At 47.2% G+C, this 23,061-nt stretch overlaps 1 protein-coding gene across 2 annotated transcripts in view; it reads right to left on the bottom strand.

Moving 5' to 3' along the window:
- The window catches only part of Mttf (mitochondrial transcription termination factor), a 31,416-nt gene that overhangs the window by 1,170 nt on the left and 7,185 nt on the right, over nucleotides 1–23,061 (bottom strand). Inside the window, exons 3-4 of one of the 2 annotated variants that reach the window (XM_077689321.1) lie at nucleotides 22,594–22,866; nucleotides 18,145–18,241 (exon numbers count right to left, since the gene is read on the bottom strand). In XM_077689321.1, coding sequence (XP_077545447.1) covers nucleotides 18,188–18,241; nucleotides 22,594–22,866 — 327 coding nt within the window. In that variant the 3' untranslated portion in view covers nucleotides 18,145–18,187. The remainder of the gene's footprint in view (nucleotides 1–18,144; nucleotides 18,242–22,593; nucleotides 22,867–23,061) is intronic. The other variant, XM_077689320.1, reaches the window with a different exon arrangement.

The raw sequence follows: 23,061 nt of genomic DNA, 5'->3' as shown, positions 1-23,061 counted from the left end.
TGGAAAGCGGCTGTGCTCACTAAGAAGCACATTTGCTTGGGGGAGGGGGAGGGGGGGGGCAGTGGAAATTTTTTAAGTGCGAATGCACTTTATAAGCGACCCCAAACCATCCACCGCCGGCGGCGGCGGCGGCGGCGTCCGCAGTGCTCCTCTATATTTAACAAAGAAACAGCACCCGGCGCCAGGTTTCGATCCGAGGACTTTGCGGCCGCAGCGCGACGCTCTACCGACCAAGCCACGGACGCGACGCTGATATCAGTGTTAGTGACGCGCCTTATATCTTTAACGCATTCAAACTACGTCGTCAGCGGCGTGCGTTGGCGACTCAGCGGCGTTGCGGCTTGATAACTGCGTGGTGTACACGTGATACTACAAACCCGATGGAAGAGATGGAAGAGAAGGCGGCGAAGCGGTGGGCTGCGGGGGCCGAGCGCAAGCGCCGCAAGCGGGCCGACAACCGTGCATTCGCACTTTCACATTCTCCCCCTCGGGGAAATGCGGGGGAATTTTGTAATGACGATGATGAAGTGCAATGAACGATCATAATAACACCACTGCTACTACTCATACCACTACTGCTAACATTGTTGTTAGTATCACTATTATGAAAGGGAATTTTCTCCTTTAGTGAGCGAAGTGGAATGCATACACGGGCCCTAATCGAGAACTATTTCAAGTAGTCTCAGAGCGGGGCTGGGGAAGAAGAGGGGGGGGGGTGGGCACCCCCACCGCCCCCTTCAAATTCTCTTCTGACCTCCACTTATTATATGCTAAAAAAATTACGCCCACCTCCCCTCGCGGGAACCCTGGTGTGATGCGACGCTGAGGGGGGGTTCAAGCGCAAGCGGAGAGCAACCGTCGACCGAAAGGCCGCCGGAGAGCGGCACACCGGTTATATGTGCAGCGCGCCCGAAGGAAAGGAGACCGCGGAGAGAGTGCCGCGGCTATGACGCCACACAATCCAACACAATCCACTTTAATCCAATGCAATCCAAGCCAATCGAATCGAATCCAATGCCCCTCGCGAGAGAGTGTTCGCTATCGGAGAGGAGAGGGGGAGAGTGGCTGCGGACAACAACGGACGCACGCGGACAACAACGGACGCAACAACGGACAACAACGGACGCAAGGACAGGGCCGCCGACAAGAGATGCTCTGAGCGTCGCATCTAATAAACAAACACGCCTATATGTACATGAGATAAGACAAGATAAATGGGCAAACATACGTCCGCTGAAACAACTGCCCATTTCCTTGTTTCTCTTGGCAATAAACCAAGTTCAAATCTAGCACGTTCCATCCTTTCTCTGTGTCCTCTGAAATATTCGCTAGCGCCATGAATTCCTTAGGAAGCAACCAACTTGCACAACTTTGCGCTTTAATAGGGTAGGAGGTCCCGTCTGCAGTGTGGCAACCTTGGGACTTACTCCTCTACATTGTACACAATTTGAGTAAATTTGAATTTGAATTTGCATTTGTAATCAAGTTAAAGAGCTTGCTCTTTCATTTATCACAAAATACGGTCATGAGATGGTTCAGAGAACTGAAGACAAGGGAGATGTTGGCTACGGCTATCCATTCTGGGGCTGCTTTTAGGGGCAAAGCACCTTAGGGGCTCGGGCTGTCGGCACCTCCTGTCGTCGTCGTTTGTAGTCGTACTCTTATGTGGTCACAGTACTAAAACATTGGGCACTCATTTTCCAACGCCTCGCACTAGAACGTTTCATCTCCATGGCCAAAAAAGTCAGCTCAAACAACACACAGAGACACTTGTTTTTCGTTCACGCTTGCTTGCTTGCTTCTATTTTGCTCCGTACTCGCTTTACCACTTTTGTTACCGTGGGAAATTGCCTGATTTTTAGGGGCCTATGAAAACATTTTTTTCTGTGATAAACATATTGGTTCAGCACATATTGCAGTGACAAAATGCAGATGATTCCACGCCCTTTCCAACGACAGCAGGTTTAAAAATGATTTCGTGAGTAATGATTGTCAAAAAAATTATCAAATTCAAATTTTTTTGTCCAGGCATTGCAAAAAATTAAAAAATGAAGCTTTGTATAATAAACCACCAGTAGTATAAAAAGTTCATAATATACATTTTGTCGGTAAACATTTCGAAAGCTCCTCCTAAAAAAAGAATTGACTCGCGTAGAACGATTTTTCCGATATAAAAAAAATTTTAGCACGCACGGTGCCCGTGCCTTGTGGTGAAGCCCAACCTCCGTTTCAAATTTCCCGACTTTGTATGGTTCTCTGGGAGAAATCTGGTGGTTTGTCATTATTAAAGGCACCAATTAGTCCCCACGTAATGTAAAAACACCTTGTCAATGATTACGGCCAGCAAAAGATTCAAGTCGAGCAAGCGATGCAAAAATCCACTTGGAGTTGAAAACCAAACTCGGTGGTCGATGCTTGTTGACGTTCTGATCCCCACTTATCTATCAGAACTTTCATTCGCACTTTATCATCATCGTCTGACTCACTATGGTAGTCCTGCTTGCAGGAATAAGGTGCGATGTGCTAGAATCATGCCCGGCAAGCTTTCACCAAGCAGCTGTCGCACTATGAAGAGAGCTCAGCTGCTATGAGCCTCCTCATTGCAGCGCCACGTAAATTTTTTTAAAATAAACAATATCAAGCCTGTTGGGGACTTTGTCAGAATAAACAGTTCTACTAAGAAGCGACACTAGATCTCCGGAAATACCCTTGTACGGAAATGAAACTGGCCAGTGAACAGCTGGCAGTGTTCAAGTCCGACTGGAAGCGCTCTCCTCGTCTGAATTGGTATCCGATGACTCGGTGTTATCTTTCGACTTTGAGCTGCAGCAGTTATTGCAGAAGTAAGGCGTGGGTGAAGTTAAATCACTAGCGGTGTGCTTTTATTGAAGAACAGTAGTGGGCAACGGAGGTGCCATGGGAAATCGGTTTGAAGTTGGGTAACTGGGTGGTAGCGCCAAATATGAATTTCACAACGCAAGAACGAAACCGAAACTGCTCGAAACTGGGTGAAAATACCAGGTCCGCTTGTTAGACATGCGAGGAACATTAAAATTAGCTAAGCTACCCTTTCTCCTGATCAAACGTCACTAGTGAAAAGTTCGTGTCATTTCCAGCTAATTATCACCTCTCAACGCCGTCGGATTACAAACCTGACAACATAATTTGGTATTTGATTTGCTAGGAGCCTTTTGATAATACAAAAAATTGATAATAATGCAGCATAACCACGAGTGGCATTCTTTTTGATCAAGTGCTGCAGCCACGTCCCCCTTTTGCAAAAACATACCGTATTTTCTCGCATATAACCCGCACCCCTAACTTTGAACTCCCCGAAAAAAGAAAAAAAATCCTCGTGTATAACCCGCATGCTTACCTAAAAAAACTGGTCTAGGAAGTCACAATTGCACAGTCACAATCTCGTTTACAGGTGAACTTTATTTCGAAATGATCGCCGCAACGTTCTCAGCGCCGATTCCGGTTCAGTCAGTTCAGTCAATCATCGCCAGACTGGCCACTGTCGCTGCTGCCATCCGAGGCTTCGTCGCCGCTCTCAAAGACGCAGTCGTCTTCGGTGCTATCTAAGGAATTGCTGATGGCGCACTTCTTGAAGCTTTTGCGCACCATGTCGGCTGGAATCGCCCCCCACGCATCCACGATCCACTGGCACAGCAGCGCAATGTCTGGCCTCCGCACGCGTCCCGTCGGTGTGAGGGCGTAAAGGCCGTCGGCCATCCATTCGGCATACAGCCGCTTCACGTGCGCCTTGAATGGCTTATTTAGGCACACGTCCAGTGGCTGGAGCTTGGAAGTCATGCCACCGGGTATGATCACGAGGTCCGTGCGGTTGTCGGCGAGGCGCGCTTTCACTGCGTCAGTGCAGTGGCCTCGGAACGAGTCCAGCACCAGCATCGACCGCCGTGCCAACATGGCTCCTGGCCTTCTCTCCCAGATCGTGCGAAGCCAGTCACCGACAAGGTCACTATTCATCCAAGCGTTATCTTCGGCCCGCACAACAATCCCTGGTGGCAGTGGGGTACTGGGTAGCGTTTTGCGCTTGAAGATTACATACGGGCGCAGTTTGGTGCCGTCCGCCAAAGCGCACAACATTACGGTGCAGCGCAGCTTGGTGTTTCCGCCCGTGAGCACGCTCACAGATTTCGAGCCCTTTTTCTGCAAAGTGGTGTCCATGGGCATCTCGAAGTACACGGGCGTTTGGTCGGCATTTCCCACCTGGGAGAGCAAGTATGTTGTGCTCCTTCCTGAGCCCGATGACGTAACGTTGATAGTTCAACAGCTTCTCCTCGTAGGCGTTGGGAAGCCGCTGGCACATGGTCGTTCGCCGCCGCATCAAAAATCCGTGCCTGGCCATGAATCGCTGGAGCCATCCACGGCTCGCACGAAACTCGCGTGGGATGTTCATCTCCCGGGCCAACCTCAGAGCTTCCATCTGTGCCATCTCCGTGGACACAGCGTGGCCACGACTCCTCCGCTCCTCAATGAATTTGACAAGCTGCGTCTCAAGAAGGGGGTACGCGCCAGTCTTCGGGCCGCGAAATGCTCGCTTCTCCTTGTGTGCACTTTCGAGAGAGGCCTTTTTTTTCCGCCAGTCGCGAATGCAGGACTCGTCGACGTCGTGCTTTCTCGCAGCAGCTCTGTTACCGATTTCCTCCGCAGCAGCTATGATCTTCAGCTTCTCTTTCGCGGTGAAAGATTGACGCCGAGACCCACTCATGGTGCCTCACCAGACACGGCTGACCAACGGTGCAAACTGGCCACACCTGAGTTGGGGGCCCAACAACTTCGCTACAAAGCGCACGCAAATCACCGCAACAGACGCTGTTGACCAAACCAAACAAAGCATGTGAAAAGTCCGAATAAACCATAGAGATAATATACTCTAGAGGGAAAGCGCGCCGCTGAGCCAATGCATTGGAACCATAGAGTTAATACTACTGACTCTAGAGCAAAAGCTGCCCGGCCAGCCCGTGCATTGAAACCGTGCTACACCCGGGCGCTGACATGATGCCACCCTCACAGCGTTGCCCGCTGCCTTTTTGCCTACTAGAGTTGGCGGCAGTAGTCGGTATTCACCTAGTAACCACCGCATTCCATCATGGCAGCCACCGTCGCTGTGAGTGCGCCGTGAAAACTTTGCTGTGCAGAAACGTTGTGTGAAGTTTTTCCTGTGGTAGGTAGCGAACTTTTGTGCCATGCTGCCGCGTTAGATGCAGTTTTGCATTCTCCGCAACTGAGAAGGGTAGCACCTAGATTAGCGGGTACTTCGTACGCTCGGAGAGGTAGCTTTTGCGGGTGCGTCAGGGGAGTTCGGTCGTCGCTTCGGAGTTGAGCGGACGTGTTTTTTCGTGCTCCTGTGCTTCGGAGGGGCTTCATTTCGGCGGCCCGTTGCAAGCGCGGGCCGCTGGACGTCGCCTGGCTTTCGCCCTGCTGGTGTGGGCGGTCGAGTGCCAGCTCCCCCCCCCCCCCCCCCTTCCCAGTACCCGTCTCCAAAGCGGTCCGGACCGCCGCAGACTTCGCTCTTCGTCGCACCATGCTCGCCTCCGCGCTTCACTGTTCCCTTCGACGTTTCTCGTCTCCCGGACGCAGCATTACGCCAGCCAACAGTGTTTGTGGTGTGTTGTGTGCGACGGAATCGACCACAGTGGAACTACTCTTCTCTACTCTTTCCTCACCTTTCTAATCTTTACTTTTCTTTCTCCTATCCTATTTCCCCAACTATTCCCGCTTGCGGACTGTGTTAAATGCAGGTGAGCTCCCACCAGAGCTTAGTAATATCCCCAGTCCATTTATTTTCCTGCTTCCTTTAAAAAGAAATCCCTTCCCCCTGATTGCTTTTTTTCCCCTGATCTTTTTCCTGGTGGCTTCCCCTGCATCCGCGCATGCGCTGTTTCTGTATATATCATTTTGTGTGCTAAAAGAGTTCAGTTGATATGCAGCGCTAGTCCTGTGTAGTATTTTCTTTGTTGTCCCGTCTGTACAGCGCTATTTTAACATGTTTCACACGCCTCCCCCCCCTTCTGTATGCGTCAGCTGATTGTTTTCGCAATCTATTGAGGTGCTCTTTACAACTACTTGCTTTTCTAGCGAATGGAAGTTCGAACTGGACAACGCTTCCAAGAAATGCATGTAAATGGAAATCGTATTTGTGACTGCACTTTATGCTAAACAAACATGCTTTCTGTGCCTGTTCCTGTGCCTGTCTACGAGGCCCCTGCAGCACGTGTGTCAACTTTTTTCTCCAGTTGAAATGCTTTTAGGTAGTGGCCCTTGCATTAGCTTAGATTCAATAACCGTGAAATACCCAAGCCTAATATTACTGAAACTCTCTCAAGAGATTTTCCGTTTTTCTAGGTATGCTTAGAGGATTTGTCATTGATTGTATGCTTGGGGACGTCACACCAGCTACATGATTAATGTTGTCAGGTTACATTAGGTCACAATAATTCTATTTAATAGCAGCTTAAACAAAATCTCGACAAAAGCAAACCAGAGACTAGAAGATATCATGTAGAACGCGCATTTCCATTCTGGGTTTGTGGAACTATAGCTTTCTGTACTTCCAACTACAAAGAAAGTAGTGCAAGTGTTCAATAGTTGCTGCAGGGCTCTTTACCTTTTAAAATTTCATGCCCCCTCTCCCAGAATAAAGAAAGAGGAAAGTTGTGTGAGGAACTAACTATTTCCAGCAAAGCTATGGCAGGTTTAAAGCCAATAAACAGACAGGGTTAAAAGCCAAAAAACCTTTTTGAAGAAAAAACAATTTCATGATAAAAAACCTAAGCACTGGAGAAGAGGAGAAGAACGAAATAAACAAATACAAGCAGAGGCAGCATAAAAGAGCAAAAAATCAACAAAGCAAATGCAATTCTACGAGGCAGTTAGTCACGAAAGCTTCCACGAAGGAGCAGACACTTCAGGAGAAATTTTAAAAAATTAGAAATTATGTACCCTATTTACATTATGTACACAGAAAATCAGACATATTTCAGTGGTTTTAGACAAGATGGAGCTGAAGTAGCCAAATCAGTTCTTGCCTTGAAGAAGCAGATTGCAGTGATTAAGAGAGAAAAACAGTCACAGGTGTTGTAAGGGTGTTACCAGCATGCAGCATCCTTCGTTTGCCCATTTTGTCATTTTGCCTGCTTCTTTTATGCCTATCTTTTTTTCGCCCATGGTGCTGTCTTTGTACTGGCCATTTCCTCACCATGTTTTTTTTTTCTCCCGAATTTTTTATCCTTTATTTTATGCCAGTCCTTTCCTTTCCTTTCAAGCTTACGGTTCCCATTTCCACATGTAGCACAGCCAGCTGGACAGTTCTTCTTCTTCTTTCCTTGGTTAACCTCCCTAGCTTTCTTCTACAGTTTCTTCCTTTTGTTGAAGTCGCACATTAGGTCATCTTAGCCTTGCTCTTACCACCACAAACTTCCCTAGAGCTCTGGTGGTATTACTGGTGGTGAAATAAAATTTGTTGGATAAGAATTGCTTGTACATATGACCCTCTTGCTTTTTCTGTGTTTATTTTTGCTTCTGATACACGGACTGATGGCATTGCGATGGCCCATTATTTTTGATGAAAATAAGAATGCTGATGACCACAATCTGAATGAGCATTAGCCGGAACTTTCATAATCAGCTACAGCATTACTGGAACCCAGCTTCGGTAATGCAACTTCTTCATCATCCTTGTTGCTGTGAGCACGCTGGAATGGAAGCGTGGAAATTTTACAAGGTCTGGTGTTGTGGCCACCGGTTTGATGTTGGCATAAATGAGAAGGCTGTACTACACATATCGAATTCCTTCGTTCTATCGCGTATCGCATTCGCATATCGCATTCCTTCCTTTTATCTAGTGTATACAGCTGAAGAACGTCTCCAGAAGGCCCTGGCTCAACCGATACGTGCAGATGTAACTGTCGCAAATAATAAAATTGAGAGTTCAATTTATTGTCGGCTTTCTTAATGACTGCCATATGCAATGCACATTAAGTGCCTGAATACTCTATATTAGCGATTGATAGTCTCATGCTAGGCAGTCTGATTCACCTGCTATAGTTATGTTTGGCAGCTGTTTCAAAATTAACCACTATGATTGAACTAATGAGCGGCAATAACAATTTATAGGTGCACTCAAATTAAGTTACTTTTCAAGGGAGACGTATATCCTTCGTCGACTTCGCCTTGCACAACATACATGACGGTCCCATCGCGACCCAAGAAAGCGCATATGTGTGTTACCTCAACATGCTTCCTAGGCGGTCTCTGTTGACAGACAGATTTCCGGCCGAACCCGCAGGCATTTCAGGCAAAACCGCCTGCAGGCGGGGTGGTCCTGATAATTGGGCGTGAACAGAAGTGGCCGTTTCCGTTCATTGGCGAAGGCACCCAGGCAAGGACAGAATAATTTTTCTTAACGCCCCACCACACGGGTGCCCATCTCACATGAACGAAGTTTACTCCTCCCCCACCTCCTCTGTGCAGGTATATACATGGGCCATATGAGAGCAGAGGTGCAAGTATACGTAATTAAACAACGTCGCTGACCCGCCGAATTTAAGAAATGTGTCATGCAAAGCATGAAATATATTCTCGAAAATTTCAGATTGCGTGTTTCAGCAATCGAAGGAGCATACACCAATCGCACACACCCATACAGGAGATTTCTGCACCTACATTCGGAATTACCTTTCGGCTTCGTCTTGTCCTCCTCTAGAAAACCACCTTATCGTGCAAATAAAGTTACCATTATTATTATTAGTTGGCGGTTGTTTTATCTCTGACTCAAGTAAAAAACCGTTCAGTGAAAGTATAACAGCACCCGTAAACAAGAGCCTATTTATACGCTAGGCATGGTAAAATGGTTCGTACATTTGTTTGTTTTTAATTTACGAATCATATACGATTAAAAGGAGCCGATCTGCCCAGACATGTTTCGCGTAACATGATATGACCGGCTGACGGCGAGTTCAAATCGGCAGCAGCCACTACGGACATGTAGAGAAGGTGTCCTTGAAGATAGGCGGCGGCGGCTTTACTCCGTATCGTCGGTAGTCTTCGCAAGCGTGTCTTCGCAAGCAACGAAGTGACACAGCAGACACTAAGGCGTGTTAGAGTGAACCTTTGTAAGTTAGCCCCACACGACTGACGCTCCTCACAATATACCGAAACTGAATTTGGCGCCTCAGCCCGACGTTTTCTTTTTGCTTATAATTTCATTTATTTTTGTTCGTCAAGCATGAATACTTCAAGAAAACTAATAAAAGCATACAAGCTCGTAAAGAAACTCAGTTATTGCCATAAAAGTTGCCTAATTTTAGCTTAGGGCCCTAAATTTGTGCCTCAGTTTTAAAAAAAATTGTTAGCAATATCTTAAACTACTGATCTGGCAACTACAGCGTGGCATCATGGCGGCATTCGTGTTTAGACACATTTTTGAGCCAGCTTTACCCGCCTGATTGGAACCGTACGACACATGGTGGCAGACATGATACAACGATTTGAAGGTTGCCAGCTGAGCTTTTGCTTACTAAAAACGACGAAAGCGATGGGTTGTAATCTGGCAACGTGCTACTGTGGCGTTTCCGCGTCCGGCTAGCGAAGCATGCCGGGAGAAATTGTAACATGGCGGACCGCTGGCCAGGCCGGCCAGGCGGATTTTGTGTAGGCGGCGTCAACAGCATTGCGTAGTTTATCTCCTGTGGGTAGGTAACCGACGTGTTTTTGGTTTAGCGTACGTGCGACTTGTATGTACTGATACTATTTGAGCAAGATGTGGCAACGCTCACGCAACACTTGCGCGCAAGCTCGAATGCGACTGATCGCATGCGCGAGGACGCCAAGGAGTCAGCTGATCCGTACTGGGTGCACAGAAATGAATCTCCGTATGATCTCCGTGCATTTTGCGCTGTGCCGCTTTATCTGCCATTCTGTGACTTTTGCGAGTCGCTCAATGCTTTTCAAACGAAGTGTAGTGAACTGACGTACTGTGGCTTTAGCTCAATGTAAAACCTTTATGGACACACGAAAAAGACATCGCATGGGCCAACGCTGATATTGCCGGTGAGTCGCGGCGCTTTGAAGCACAGGAATGAAAGAGCGCGGTCGATCGCAGGCCAATGGAGTGGAAGAATGCATGCCAAGGGAGTATGCGAAATACAGTCCGCGCCGTGTCCCGTTTTCTTTTCTGCTGTCTGTATTCCTCAAGTTCTAGCTGCTTTCCACCACTTCAAAGGGAAAGTTTGCGGGGCTGAATGCGCAGTCTTGAATGGGCATTAATTTACCGCACAGAGCGCGTGAGGAGAGAACAGAGCGCGTGAGGAGAGAACATTGACTGATTAAAAAAGAAACCGCATTTCGTTACCTATTTTTTCGTTCTACCTTCACGAACGTTTGCGCGAAAGTTCGAAGCACGAAGAGCTGTAAGAAGTTCCATGAATAAAACAACTGGAACTGAACGATTATAAAAGCTCCTTTTATTTCTCTTCCAACGGGAACGATCGCCGGCTGCCACTCCGTAGCCTGTAGTGAACTTGCGGTAGTCAAGGTCAGATCAGAATCGCTGTTCCGGCGTCGATAGATAGGGTGCTTAACGTGAAGAAAGAATGACAGCCTCGCAAGCGCCCGGGGAGGCACTTGCTCAGCGCGTGCATCCAAGTTGTACCAGTTGTACACGTTTTGCACGCATGCCGATCTGACCTGAAGACTGCACACACACTACGCAGTCAGGCGCAAGGGCCTCGCCACTTCCTAGCACACTTAAAGAAAATCGAAACCAAAACTGAACTACACACTTACTCTTTCTCCGCTAATAAGAGATTAGTTACACTAGAAGTTTTTTATAAAGCTAGTTTTAATTACTGAAGGGATTATTTGTAACTATTTTGCTTCAGTTTTTTGTTTTAGTCAAATAATTACGGAACAACTTTTTAGAAGACTGAATACAATTGATCTGGCAACCATGAAAATTGTATCATGTCAGCGCCCACGATTCGTACGGTCTCGGAGCTCGCTTTACCCCCCTGGAATAAACACGCTATGTAGGGGATCTGTCTATGGCCTGTGTTGGCTTCTTATTGGCTTTGCACCTGATGATGACGATGGAGATGCGGACTGCATGGCAGGCCGTGCATTGCCGTGAAGCCGACCTCTGCTTCCAGAATATTCGCAGATAACCCGCACCCCCACTTTTCGGACGATTTTTTTTCAATTTTTGGTGCGGGTTATATGCGAGAAAATACGGTAAGCACCTCAGTTCGCAAAAAAAAAAAAATCTGTCAAAAATATCAGTGTTACCGGAGCGGGAAAATTTAAACTTATACTAAAATCGCAGTGCCTGGCAAACCGCTGGGGTGCATTAGGTGTAAGAGAAACAACTACAACATATTTAAATCGGCAATATAAAGCACGTGCACAGGTGATCAATTTGAATAGGCGTGGCAACGAAAGAGATAACTTTAAAATTTGCAGTTCTCTGTTTTCAATTTCACTTCTCCTCAGTCTTCATAATTGGGATGTCGCGTATATCAGTGCACGCCGTGTGGCATAAGAGAAACCTACAATCTTTGAATACACTGATACACTGCATGCTTCGTCCCACCCGAAGTTTCATGTAAGTGGATATGGCCCGTTTTTTTTTATTATTATTTATCTTTTAAGAAAGCCAAAAAATGGTTCATATACCATAGCCTACATTCTCCTGTTGAATTTATTTTGCGTTGTGAATAGCGTAAATACATTGGGAGAACAAGGTTCACTCAAGAGGTCTATGTTCAGGGTGACCGTTTATTCGGAAGCTCGAATGAGGAACCAGCGGCACACACCGTGATGATCAGTATCTACAGTGGATGAGGACGAAGCACTGGTAAATCCGCTAGGGATGACGACAACATACGCAAGAAGAGGGTGCATTCTAGGCAGTCCAGGGTCCTCGCACTGAGGGTGGCTCCACCAACCTTCACTGGTTCAAAGGCCAAGGGAGCTCACAACATTGTATTTTCCTGCTCCCACCCTGAAACAATATGATGTGCTCCTACTCCAAGCAGATCTCTGTACTAACGCCCCATTACATTGTAATCACAATCCCTACCTGCTTCTTAATAACAGTGAACTCCATAAAACCGCTCAAGTCAGCCACCCAATTCTCCCAGACATCAACCAAATTCAACGTGGAGCGGGCGAATCCAAATGGACCGGCAAAACACAATCGGCCCTGGCTAGACCAAGGGTAACACAGAGCAGATGGATCACTCCACAGCAAAGCCGGCTCATCTGAGCAGATAACCCACTAGGCATTAAAAGAATTTGCTTTAGGTCAGACCGCAGAATTATTTAAAAGCCAGGACAGAAATGAGGAATATGACAAGGATCCTACCGCGCACAGAAGATGAATCATCCAACATCTCAAAAGAGTCAGGAGCGGAAGAACAAAGGAGCGGAGGCAAGCTCCCACTCCTCATGATGTGCAATAGTAAATGAGCAGCGAGCGGGAGACAACCCGCTGCTTACACCCCCCCCCCTCAATGCAATCCCCATTCCTCCCTCCCAAGAGTATTCGAATATAAGGCGAGGCGTAAGTCATACCCCGTCTCATATTCGAAGTGCACTATATATATATATATATATATATATATATATATATATATATATATATATATACATATATATATATATATATATATATATATATATATATATATATATATATATATACATATATATACATATGTATATATTGTAAAGGCGTGATGCTTCGCCAACGAAAGGCTGCAGGCGTGGTCAGCGGCCAAGCCACCAGCAGAGCAAAGAGGACAGCGGCCAGCTGGAAGAGAAGGAAGAAGCGGCGCGGAACTCGTTCAGGGGCAGAATAAACATGGCTTCATAGGCTGTAAAGAACGGAGGTAGCCTGAAAGCAGTGAAGAGACGTCTTGGCGTGGGGAAAAATCAGATGTATGCACTTAAGGATAAGCAAGGCAATGTCATCACAAATAGGGATAAAATAGTCACAGTGGCCGAGGAGTTCTATAGGGATCTGTACAGTAGCCGGGACATACAGGATAATGCCGAACGAGACAGTAGCTCAGAGGAGATAGACATCCCACCAGTAACGACCGAAGAAGTAAGGAAGGCTTTGAAAGAAATGAAAGGGGGCAAAGCACCTGGTGAGGATCAGATAACAGCAGACCTCTTGAAGGATGGCGGAGAAATTGTACTTGAAAAACTGGCAAACCTGTATACGCAATGCCTAATGACCGCAATGGTACCGGAATCTTGGAAGAATGCGAACATCATCCTAATCCATAAGAAAGGCGACATGAAGGACTTGAAAAATTACAGGCCGATCAGCTTACTGTCAGTCGTCTACAAGGTATTTACCAAGGTAATCGCTAATCGAATCTCTGCAACCTTAGATTTCAGTCAACCTAAAGAACAAGCAGGGTTCCGTAAAGGTTATTCAACAATGGACCATATTCACACGATCAATCAGGTGATAGAGAAGTGCGCTGAGTATACTGAACCCCTATATATAGCCTTCATAGATTATGAGAAAGCATTTGACTCAGTCGAAACCCTAGCAGTCATTCAGGCATTGCGGAACCAGGGGGTAGATGAACATTATGTAAGAATACTAGAGGATATCTACAATGGGTCTACAGCTACCATCATCCTCCATAGGGAGAGCAGTAAAATACCTATAAGGAAGGGTGTCAGACAAGGAGACACAATCTCTCCAATGTTATTCACAGCTTGCTTACAAGAAGTATTCAGAATGTTGGATTGGGAACAGGTGGAAGTAAGGGTTAATGGAGAATACCTCAGTAACCTCAGATTTGCTGATGACGTTGCCTTGCTAAGTAACTCGGGGGACGAATTGCAAAGCATGCTTTCCGCACTGGGCGAACAGAGTAGAACCGTGGGCCTGAAAATTAATATGCAGAAAACTAAAGTAATGATCAATAACCTCCGGACAGCACAGCAGTTTGAGATAGATGGCGATGCAGTGGAAGTGGTAAGCGAATATATATACTTAGGCCAAGTTGTGACCCCGGATCCCAACCATGAGGCAGAGATAATTAGAAGGATCAGAATGGGGTGGGGTGCATATGGCAGACATTCTCAGATAATGAATAGCAGCCTACCATTGTCGCTGAAGAAGAAAGTGTATGACAGCTGCATCTTACCGGTACTCACCTACGGGGCAGAAACTTGGAGGCTCACTAAGAGGGTTCAACTTAAATTGAGAACGACTCAGCGGGCAATGGAGCGGAAAATGATAGGTGTAACATTAAGGGACAGGAAGAGAGCGGAGTGGGTCAGGGAGCAAACTGGTGTTAAAGACATATTAGTAGAAATTAAGAAGAAGAAATGGACGTGGGCAGGGCATGTAATGCGAAGGCAAGATAACCGCTGGTCATTAAGGGTAACAGAGTGGATCCCTAGAGAAGACAAGCGCTGCAGGGGGCGACAGAAAGTTAGATGGGCAGATGAGATCAAGAAGTTTGCGGGGATAAATTGGTCACAGTTGGCACAGGACCGAGGTAATTGGAGAATAATGGGAGAGGCCTTTGCCCTGCAGTGGGCGTAGATAGGCTGGTGGTGATGATGATGATGATGATAGGCATCGGACGTTGGTTCTTTACAATATATATATATATATATATGCATGGCAATTTTTTTTTTTCTACAAACTGCACCCTCGCCTTATAATCGTGACTGCCTTCTAATCAAATAACTATGGTACTCGTCATTGTACCTCTGTTCTTGCCAGCTCCTTCAAAATGGGAATTAAGCCTGAATTTTGAAGTACCGTATTTGCATGATTCTAACGCGCCCCTGATTGTAATGTGCAGGTAAGTTTACTTAGGAAAATTTGAAGAAATGTTTTCCACGCTGATTGTACCATGCATATTTAAAATTATACTTGGGGAGCGGTTCGTGTACATGGCCATGCAGCTGGCTGCTTTCAAGCTGATTTTGGCTTTGAGCCCAATTGTAACGTGAACACAAATTTGAAGGCTAATTTTATCAAGAAAGGGTGTGCGTTAGAATAGTGCAAATACAGTAAGTAATTCAAAAATAAGAATACGTAACTGCCAAATCGTCACAAAGAATAATTATCACTTTGCTGCGCAAAATAGAAATTTTCTGGTTTTCGATGTTTGGTCCAACTTAGGCAAGAAACTCTTGTTCGTAACTGCGAAAGCAATTTTTTTTCTGCTCCACCAAAAACTTCTCTCTGTCGGTATTTTGCATGTATGCAATATTTCATTGCAAAAGCGCCAAGGATTCGCTTTGACCCTTTCAGGGTCAATGACGTACATGTACATTCCCCGCAAACTCCTTCAAAATGGTCAATGACGTGCTTGTATGTCATCGCTGGTATGTTTGTACAAAAAAATACCCTAACTATCCATTCTATTGACCAATTAATGCGTGCCTCTATCTACAAAAAAAATACCATGCAACTCCACTGTGTTAACCCAGATGACCAACGTACCAGCATTTGTCTTTTTTTTTTCCAGCGTAAACTGTGGGCCTGCCAGAGTGAGGATGGAACTCCCCCACCCCTTAATTAAGAAAGAAACCAGAGCTGTAGGGCAAGACACACCTGCCACGGTGATTATTTGCAGATACCTGCTAGCTTAACAGAATCTCCACTCTCGCTTGTACCAGGGCCTGTCATCTCATATTGTTCGACAGGGCACGGTGGCACGTAACTTTGGAACGGCAAGTGCATTCATGATGACATAAAATGGCGAGGATCCGACTGCTTTATTTTTTGCTTTTGACACAAGTGGAAAGATTGCAATGACGACTCCTGACGACGCATGCTTCACCACGCAGCACGCAGTGTGGTGAAGCTGCATTTCGAAGAAAAGTGGGCACTTCGCTCGCACCACAAGTTCGATCCCAAGTACCGTGAAGCCGCGTCGCTTCATGGGGACCAGGAAATTGTGACGAGTGACTTAGACTGTTAGTCCTTTAGTGAGTCCGCCACACCGCACCACGTCGCCAACGACAGCTGAACGAACGTGTCCGTACTGCTCCCTGCGCAATGCAACTGGCACTAAACATCATCTTACAGTTGCCTCACATTTTGCGGCACCACTGGGGAGCAGCTTCAGCGCACTATTGACTTTCAAGGCGGAGCTTTGGTGCTCTCACTGAGGCTGTCTCTAACGCAAAAAGCCCTGCAGGAAAGCCAACTTTCTTCGACGATGATGATGAATGATAGTGGGTAAAGTGAAAGAAAAAACGCTTCAACGGCTGCAATCGAACCTGGGTCCATCACGTTGTGAAGCCGGCGTCTGTTGTGAAAAAAGTTCCCCAACTCCCGTGCAAGCTAACATTATCACCATCACTATGTAAATAGAATTCATGGTTCCCTCTGCACGTCCCGGTCTTTTGTCTTCTGGTTTTCCACAACATTGGTGCTGACACCTGCAAATGAAACCCCTTCAACGACTCGAAAACGTCCGACCTTAGGTTCAAGGACAATGGAGGCCCTACTCGAAAGACGGTGGATTGTCCGGGAACAACTAACGCAACTAATAGGCAAGGTCAAGGACTTTCTCTTCATCAGGCGACCACCAATACGCGAGTTGACTGATCTTTTAAAGACTTTGACAAAACAGAATGATTACTTGGCCCAGATCAACCGAGAAGTTTAAAACGCTGTTGACGTAGACAACCTTGAAGCACAGACGTTTGACCCGTTTTATGTTGAAGGTGTGGTAATATCTGCAAAAGTGAAGCTGGAAATGAGAATAACTGAGACCAAAACTAACCAGCAAGCTCGCATTGCGTCCATCAAACCCCGAATTAGGCCAGAGATCCGACAGCATTGAGGAAATGCGGAAACCGCAAACGGCCATAATAATCTGGTATCCCAAAAACATGAAGGCCAGTACAAACGAGAATTGAAGTCCGAAGGTATATACAACCTATAAAGGACAACAGTCTTGATTTCTGTGTCCCAAATACCCTGTGCACTCTGATGGGCAATGACTGCCCCAGAGAAATAGGACTGGTTCTGAATACAGCAAGACCCATGCAACAAGAAACCACAGTTGACAACTCCGACCGCCATGAACTTACATTGGAAACAACTGAAATGCTGACATGTCTTGTTGAAGCAACATTTATTACCGACAATGAGAACTGGCATGAAGTAGAAATCCGCGAGCCATTTGAAGAGCGAGAGGAAAAAAACACCATGTTTCCGTTTCGTCCGTGCATATTTCGGTTCCCTGCTGCAGTGCATCCCATTAAATCTCTCAAATGTCGCGAGAAAAGTGTGAAAGAAGCTGTCATAGCTGAAGAAAATAAAAGAGAGACTGGTTCATCGTGCAACACAACTCATTCAAGACGCAAGTAGCACCAGAGGATGCGGATTGTCAGGACAAAAAGGAAAAACCGAGCGGAAAACAGCTAATTAAGTGCGACAGCGAGGGTAAAGCGAAAGAAAAGACAAAGACAAACAGTCCATTTATTTACAGGGATGTCTACGAGGCGCTTCAAGGGCATACGAAGAAGGACAAGGTCTGTGATGGACAAAATGACCGCCGGCTGGCGAACGAAGCTTCCACCCAAAAGAGGCAATGAAAAAAATCGGGTAGCGAACTCCTTCCTACAGTTCAACGGTGATTCCCCAAATCAGAAGGTCTACACTTTGGCATGCTAGGAAGCAGCGTTATCATTGGTGGAAGCAGAAGCAGTGAGGTCCCTGACTCTGCTTGCTTCTACGGACATCAATGATGTTGCCTGCCTAATGGGCAGATTTCCTGCCATGGAATGTAAACACGCAGCGAAACTTGCAGCCATTTTCGCGCAGAGGAAGATGTTGAAAAAGAGGACGCCTTGCGTCCTCTCTTTCTCCGCGAGTGCGTGAGTGGTGCCTGCTGATTTCGAACGAGCTTAGGCACTGCAACGGTGCTCAAAAAAAAGCAAGGTCACTTAACCCGTACTAATGAGCGTAACTTAAGTATCACTTTTGCCTTTCGACACTTTTCGACGCCTTAACGTGTAGCAAGAACCAAACTTATGCTCAAAGGGTGCCTCTTTGCGAACTTGATTCTCTTTACCACACTCAGAATCGTTGAGAGGGTGCTAGCTGGAATAGTACTGTACCAGGCACGCTGACATGCTTCTTTCTTGCTGGCAGAGGCCGCACTTAAAATTGTGCGCTTACAGGGGTGGAACAGGGTACGTGGTTTTGGGAGCAGTCCTGGGAGCAGGAAAAACTGCCTTTGTAATAGGTTTGGAGCAGCCAGAGATGCCATCTGGCAGGGGGCCGGCACAGGCTGCTTGGCCAGCCACCTGCCAATTAAGTGTAATCTATTTATCTGCTACATTAGGCATCCTACTGTGCACTAGAACATACTCCGAACCAGGAATGCAGCTGTTTGACTATATCTGGAAATTTACAATATGCCTTCGGCTCCAGCGAGTACACCAAGTTATCACCGTTCAAAGTGTGATACCGTGAAACCCCGATATTATGACTTTTAAGGGACCGCGAAAAAGCGTCGCATGACCGGGGTGTCGTACAACCGGGGTGCAGTTAAATGCCGGCCTAATAAACGGTCTTACGTGACAGGAGCGCTGTGAACCTATTTAAACCACGATATTTATCGCGTTCTCGCGTGATTTGCGAACCTTTTGCTGAAATTTCAAGTAAAAAAATGCAACGCCTATGTTGTGCCCCCACCCCGTGCGTCCAAGCTAGCCTGACAGCCAAGCGCCGCGCCCTACGCAACACCTGTGCCGTCCTGTGCTATTGCCCGCGCGAGATAAGGCCGACGTGGTCGAGCAAATTGAGAGGGGAAAAGGTGAGAGTAAAACTGCCAAGGCCAAGCGAAACGAACGATAGTACAAGCGGAGTTGAAAAAAATAACATACCCGTACATGGTGGAGACAGCCTTTGAACGGTCCCGTGCCGCTGCTATTGGGTCAAAGTGCTCAACACATAGCTATTTTCGTCTCCCACAAGATCCAGCAACACGAAATAGATAAGATGATTCAAACTTCGGGTGTAAACCGTGTTGTGTCTCCACCCTTGCGGCGAACGCGCGTGAATTGAGGCACTCTACTACAAAAAGGAGCGAGTGACAATGCGGCTTTAGAAATCGCTGATTAGCCTAGAGCAAAGATACAGGCAAAGAGAGCACCATGAAAGGAAGAAACTTGGATCGAGCGGGCGAGGAAAGCGGGTGTTCAGTCATCGCCGTGGGGTTGCATTGTATGTGTTTTCGTGTTCCACGGCAGCTCGACGGCAGGTTCAAATTAGCGGTCCGCCTGCCACATAAACTTTGACTTCTCCCGGCTGGCGCATTGGCATACTTCTGCCACGTGGGGCCGTCGCCGATTTACTCCTGCTCGCGAGTACCTGCCTGCTCGCTTGCGTCTGTTGAATAAGTGGTTTGGCCCGCCCGCCTACAGACCTTTGCCCATCAAGCAGCGTCAAATGGGGATTCAGAATAAAGAAAGGTTGGGACGAGGCGGTGAAGTGGTGCAAAATATGGGAAAAATACCGGTTTATTCATGCCAGGGTCTGTTGTATGAGGCGGACTGCGTGCACCGGAGCGTCATAACATCTGGGTTTTTAATGCATTGTTTCTATGGAGAGTTTCAGGGACTGCGGTAATTCTTCGTAAGAAGCGGGTCGTCATAAGTCCGGGGGACATAACAGCAGGGTTCTACTGTAACGCGCAGAGTTGAAAGGGATCAGATAACAGGCCTCGCTCCATGTCCGGTAGACGGCAGAGTTAAGCAAACTCACAAAAGGTACCTCGATACCAGCATGATACCAGTGCCGCCGTACACGGTAGAGACACCCTTTGAACAATTCCATGCCGCCTCAATTAAGTCGAAGTGCTCAACACACAGTTGTTTTTGTTGCCCACAAGACCCAGCAACGCGGAACAAATAAGATGATTCAAACTTCGGGTCTAAACCATGTTGCTGTGAGAAACATAGTGTGGTCTTGCTACAGTGACTTGCTGCGGTGGCCAGCGATTTACCGAAAAAGGCGGCGTCACCACATACGTGTCTCCACTTTGTACGGCGGACGAGCGTGAATTGAGGCACCCTAAACACCCAGCGCACTGCGTAAAACAAGGTGTTTGGCTTGAATTTTCTTCTATCGAACAGCAGTTTCAGCGCATGCTAAGCAGAACATAGCCTTGTCTTTGCCCATCACAGGGTTGCGAGAGTCCATGAACGTACCCCATAGACTTGCTAGAATACCATTAATGCTGGATCATCCTCCACATAAGCAAAGCTAACCCCAAAGTTTACAGGCGAAATGGAGTAATTACCCCACAACCAAGGCGAACTGAATTAAACATTGAAGGCCCTGTTTGTTCGATACATGCAGCTACACTCGTCAATATTGGTCGACTAAATTGAAGTTCACCTCCGAAAAACTACATCCTTTCACGTGAATATTATTCTGTTTCTTATTTGCGATGCAACACAAAAAACATTTCACTTACTCTTGGTCATTTTCAATTGGTTCTGGAGCGGCGGCCGGCACCGACAAAATAAAATGTGCGAATGCGACACAAATATAAATCCAAAGTGAAGGTGGAGAAGGCAGGTAGTGCCTGCGGCCATACAGCTAGGCGAAAGCCACCTTCCATAGCAGCTCATGTATCCTTAATGAAACCGAAACCATAACTGCAGTAACCCCGCATTATAACGAAATCGCTTTACACGAAATATCGCTTTATTCGAAATTTATTCTGGTCCCAACCCAAACGCATGCATTTTAGGCCGCATTACTCGAATTACACGAAGAGCTTGACCCGCTTAGAGAGAAGTGGCCAGCGGAGGCATGGCCGAGCGGCGGCGACCCAGCGGCGAGCCAGGCTGCCAACATGGCGGGTCAACGCAAGCTGGTCTTTCCCCGGCTATTTTCTCGAGCCGGTCATGCTCGATTCGCGCTATCCAACCTTAGAAAACCGATCCAAATGCGTGGTAGGGTCATTGAATTTAGTTCCTAGACATTGGTCAATAGCGTGGACGTGACGCTGCGCGAACACCGACATTCGAGCAGTAGAATTAGCAGTTTCGTCGACAACGGGGTGCCGAAAAACTTGCTTAGCAAACTTCGCTGCTGCACAACTCGAAAAAAAAGTTTCCCAGAAATCATGCAAAGCCCCTAGAGCAAAGCCGTTCAGTTGTCATGATTGCACTGTGCACCCAGAATGAGCGGTTGAGTGTTTTTTGAGCGCAACTAACACTACCTCGGACTCGAGCCACGGCATTTGCAGCACTTTCCAGCGCAACACTCCCGTAGCTTTCCGTTTCGTTCGCACGCCCGCTGTAAATTGGCCACAGCCACTGGCACTTTTATGGACGGCGACCACAGCCTCACGCAATGCTTGGTCAAATTGGAGCAGGGGTTGTTCGCGCCCGGCAAGAACTTGAAGCAGCCAAAGCTCACTGCCTTTTTTGCACCTGAATGAAGCTTTGCTTCACTGAACACATTCTGTTTTGATTCCTTGCAGTTGTGGTGCAACTAAAGCTCAACTGCGTTAGCTTTTTTCGGGTGGTCGCTTATATCAAAATCCCGCTTATAACGAAATTTTTTGCCGTCCCGCTGACTTTGTTGTAACGAGGGATTGCTGTACATTAAAACTGAAAAAACGGTGTTTCAGGCACGTTTTCGGGCACAGAGCATCATGGCGTTCGTATCTCCCAGCTTAATTCGGGCTCTGTGGCACAGGACGGTGCTGATAAACGATTTTGGCGCAATAGGGGTGGTTTGGCACAGGTAAACAAATTTGGCACTCAATGGCGCAAATGGCGCAGCCGTTCCACCCCTGGCTTGTATTAAAGCGCCACAACTTTTCGTTTTCTGGCAGCAAAACTCATCACCGACAAACTGATACCACAGATAGCAGTGCAGATGTGTGACTACATGCCGACAGGATGGCCTAGCGCCTCAAAACTTGCCTCGACCCAAATCCACTTCAACTCCTACAGCCCAGTTGGCGGCGTACATCTATTGCACAATCAAACAAACTCCATGGTCTTGGATCCCATTGTGTCTGACATTTCCAACTCTACTCTGAAATTACATAGTATTTTCCCTTTTTTTTTTTTTCTAAATCTCAAATGCTTTTAGAACGTACTAAACAAGCGCATCCAGTACTAAAACGGGGTGTCACAAAGTACCTCAGCCAAAAAACACAGGCTAAGAAGGCTAGGGCAACACATGGATTCCTGGACTAGGGCTTCACTCACTTTTGGGTTCATCAAAATGTTTTCTCTCTCTATCTCTCTGCTTCTCGGGGATTTTATGCTAAGACTGAGAATGACAGTCAAAGAGCACCAGTATTTTTATTATTTTAGAGCCATGATTTACGTAACTGTGAGCTTACCAGGGGCCACTGGTCCCCTCCTTTGTGACAATAGCCCCTATTAAACTCCCTTGCAGTTCACCTGTTGCAGGGCCCTTTTAATGGCCTCTTTATATGCTAATGTCCTGTGGCAACCAGAGCGCGCAACTTTGGTTCCAGGAACTTCCCCACAACCCTCCTGCCCCTGCCGTGATGTAAAGTGTCACCCCACCTCCTTGAGCTTGGGTGGTCGGATGCTGAGGAGCCGCGGGTGCCGGTGCACCAGCTCGTCTATGTGGGTGCAGCTCAGCCGGTCAGCCAGGTACTCCGCGGTGTCCGGGTGGGTGCCCAGGGCCCGCCGCGACTCCCGCCACAGCTGCAGGTGCCGCTCCAGAACGTCTTCCGGGCAGCGGAGCATCCACGTGCGCACCGGCACGCCCAGCGCCCGACAGCGTGCGGCGCGGGATGCCATCAGCGACTCGCTGTGCCGGAACACCCACGGGTCCTGTGATGAAAAAAAAATGAAACATTTACTGCTGAGCAGGCCTTTGGTGTCAATTCGGGTGTCGTCCAATGCCGGCTGATTGTGATCGAGAGGGCTCGTTCATTGCTAAGATCATCTTGAACAAGGCCAGGAAGAACAAACAGAACACAGCCCTCACTATCCCCTGGTAGTCAACACGTCATGAAAACTGCAATG

Source organism: Haemaphysalis longicornis, unplaced genomic scaffold (assembly GCF_048455015.1).
Source record: "Haemaphysalis longicornis isolate Haplotype H1 unplaced genomic scaffold, Haemaphysalis longicornis Haplotype H1 scaffold_10, whole genome shotgun sequence".
Taxonomy (NCBI): Eukaryota; Metazoa; Arthropoda; class Arachnida; order Ixodida; family Ixodidae; genus Haemaphysalis; species Haemaphysalis longicornis.
Note: the sequence above shows the minus strand (reverse complement) of the source record. Positions and strands in the feature narration are given on the sequence as shown.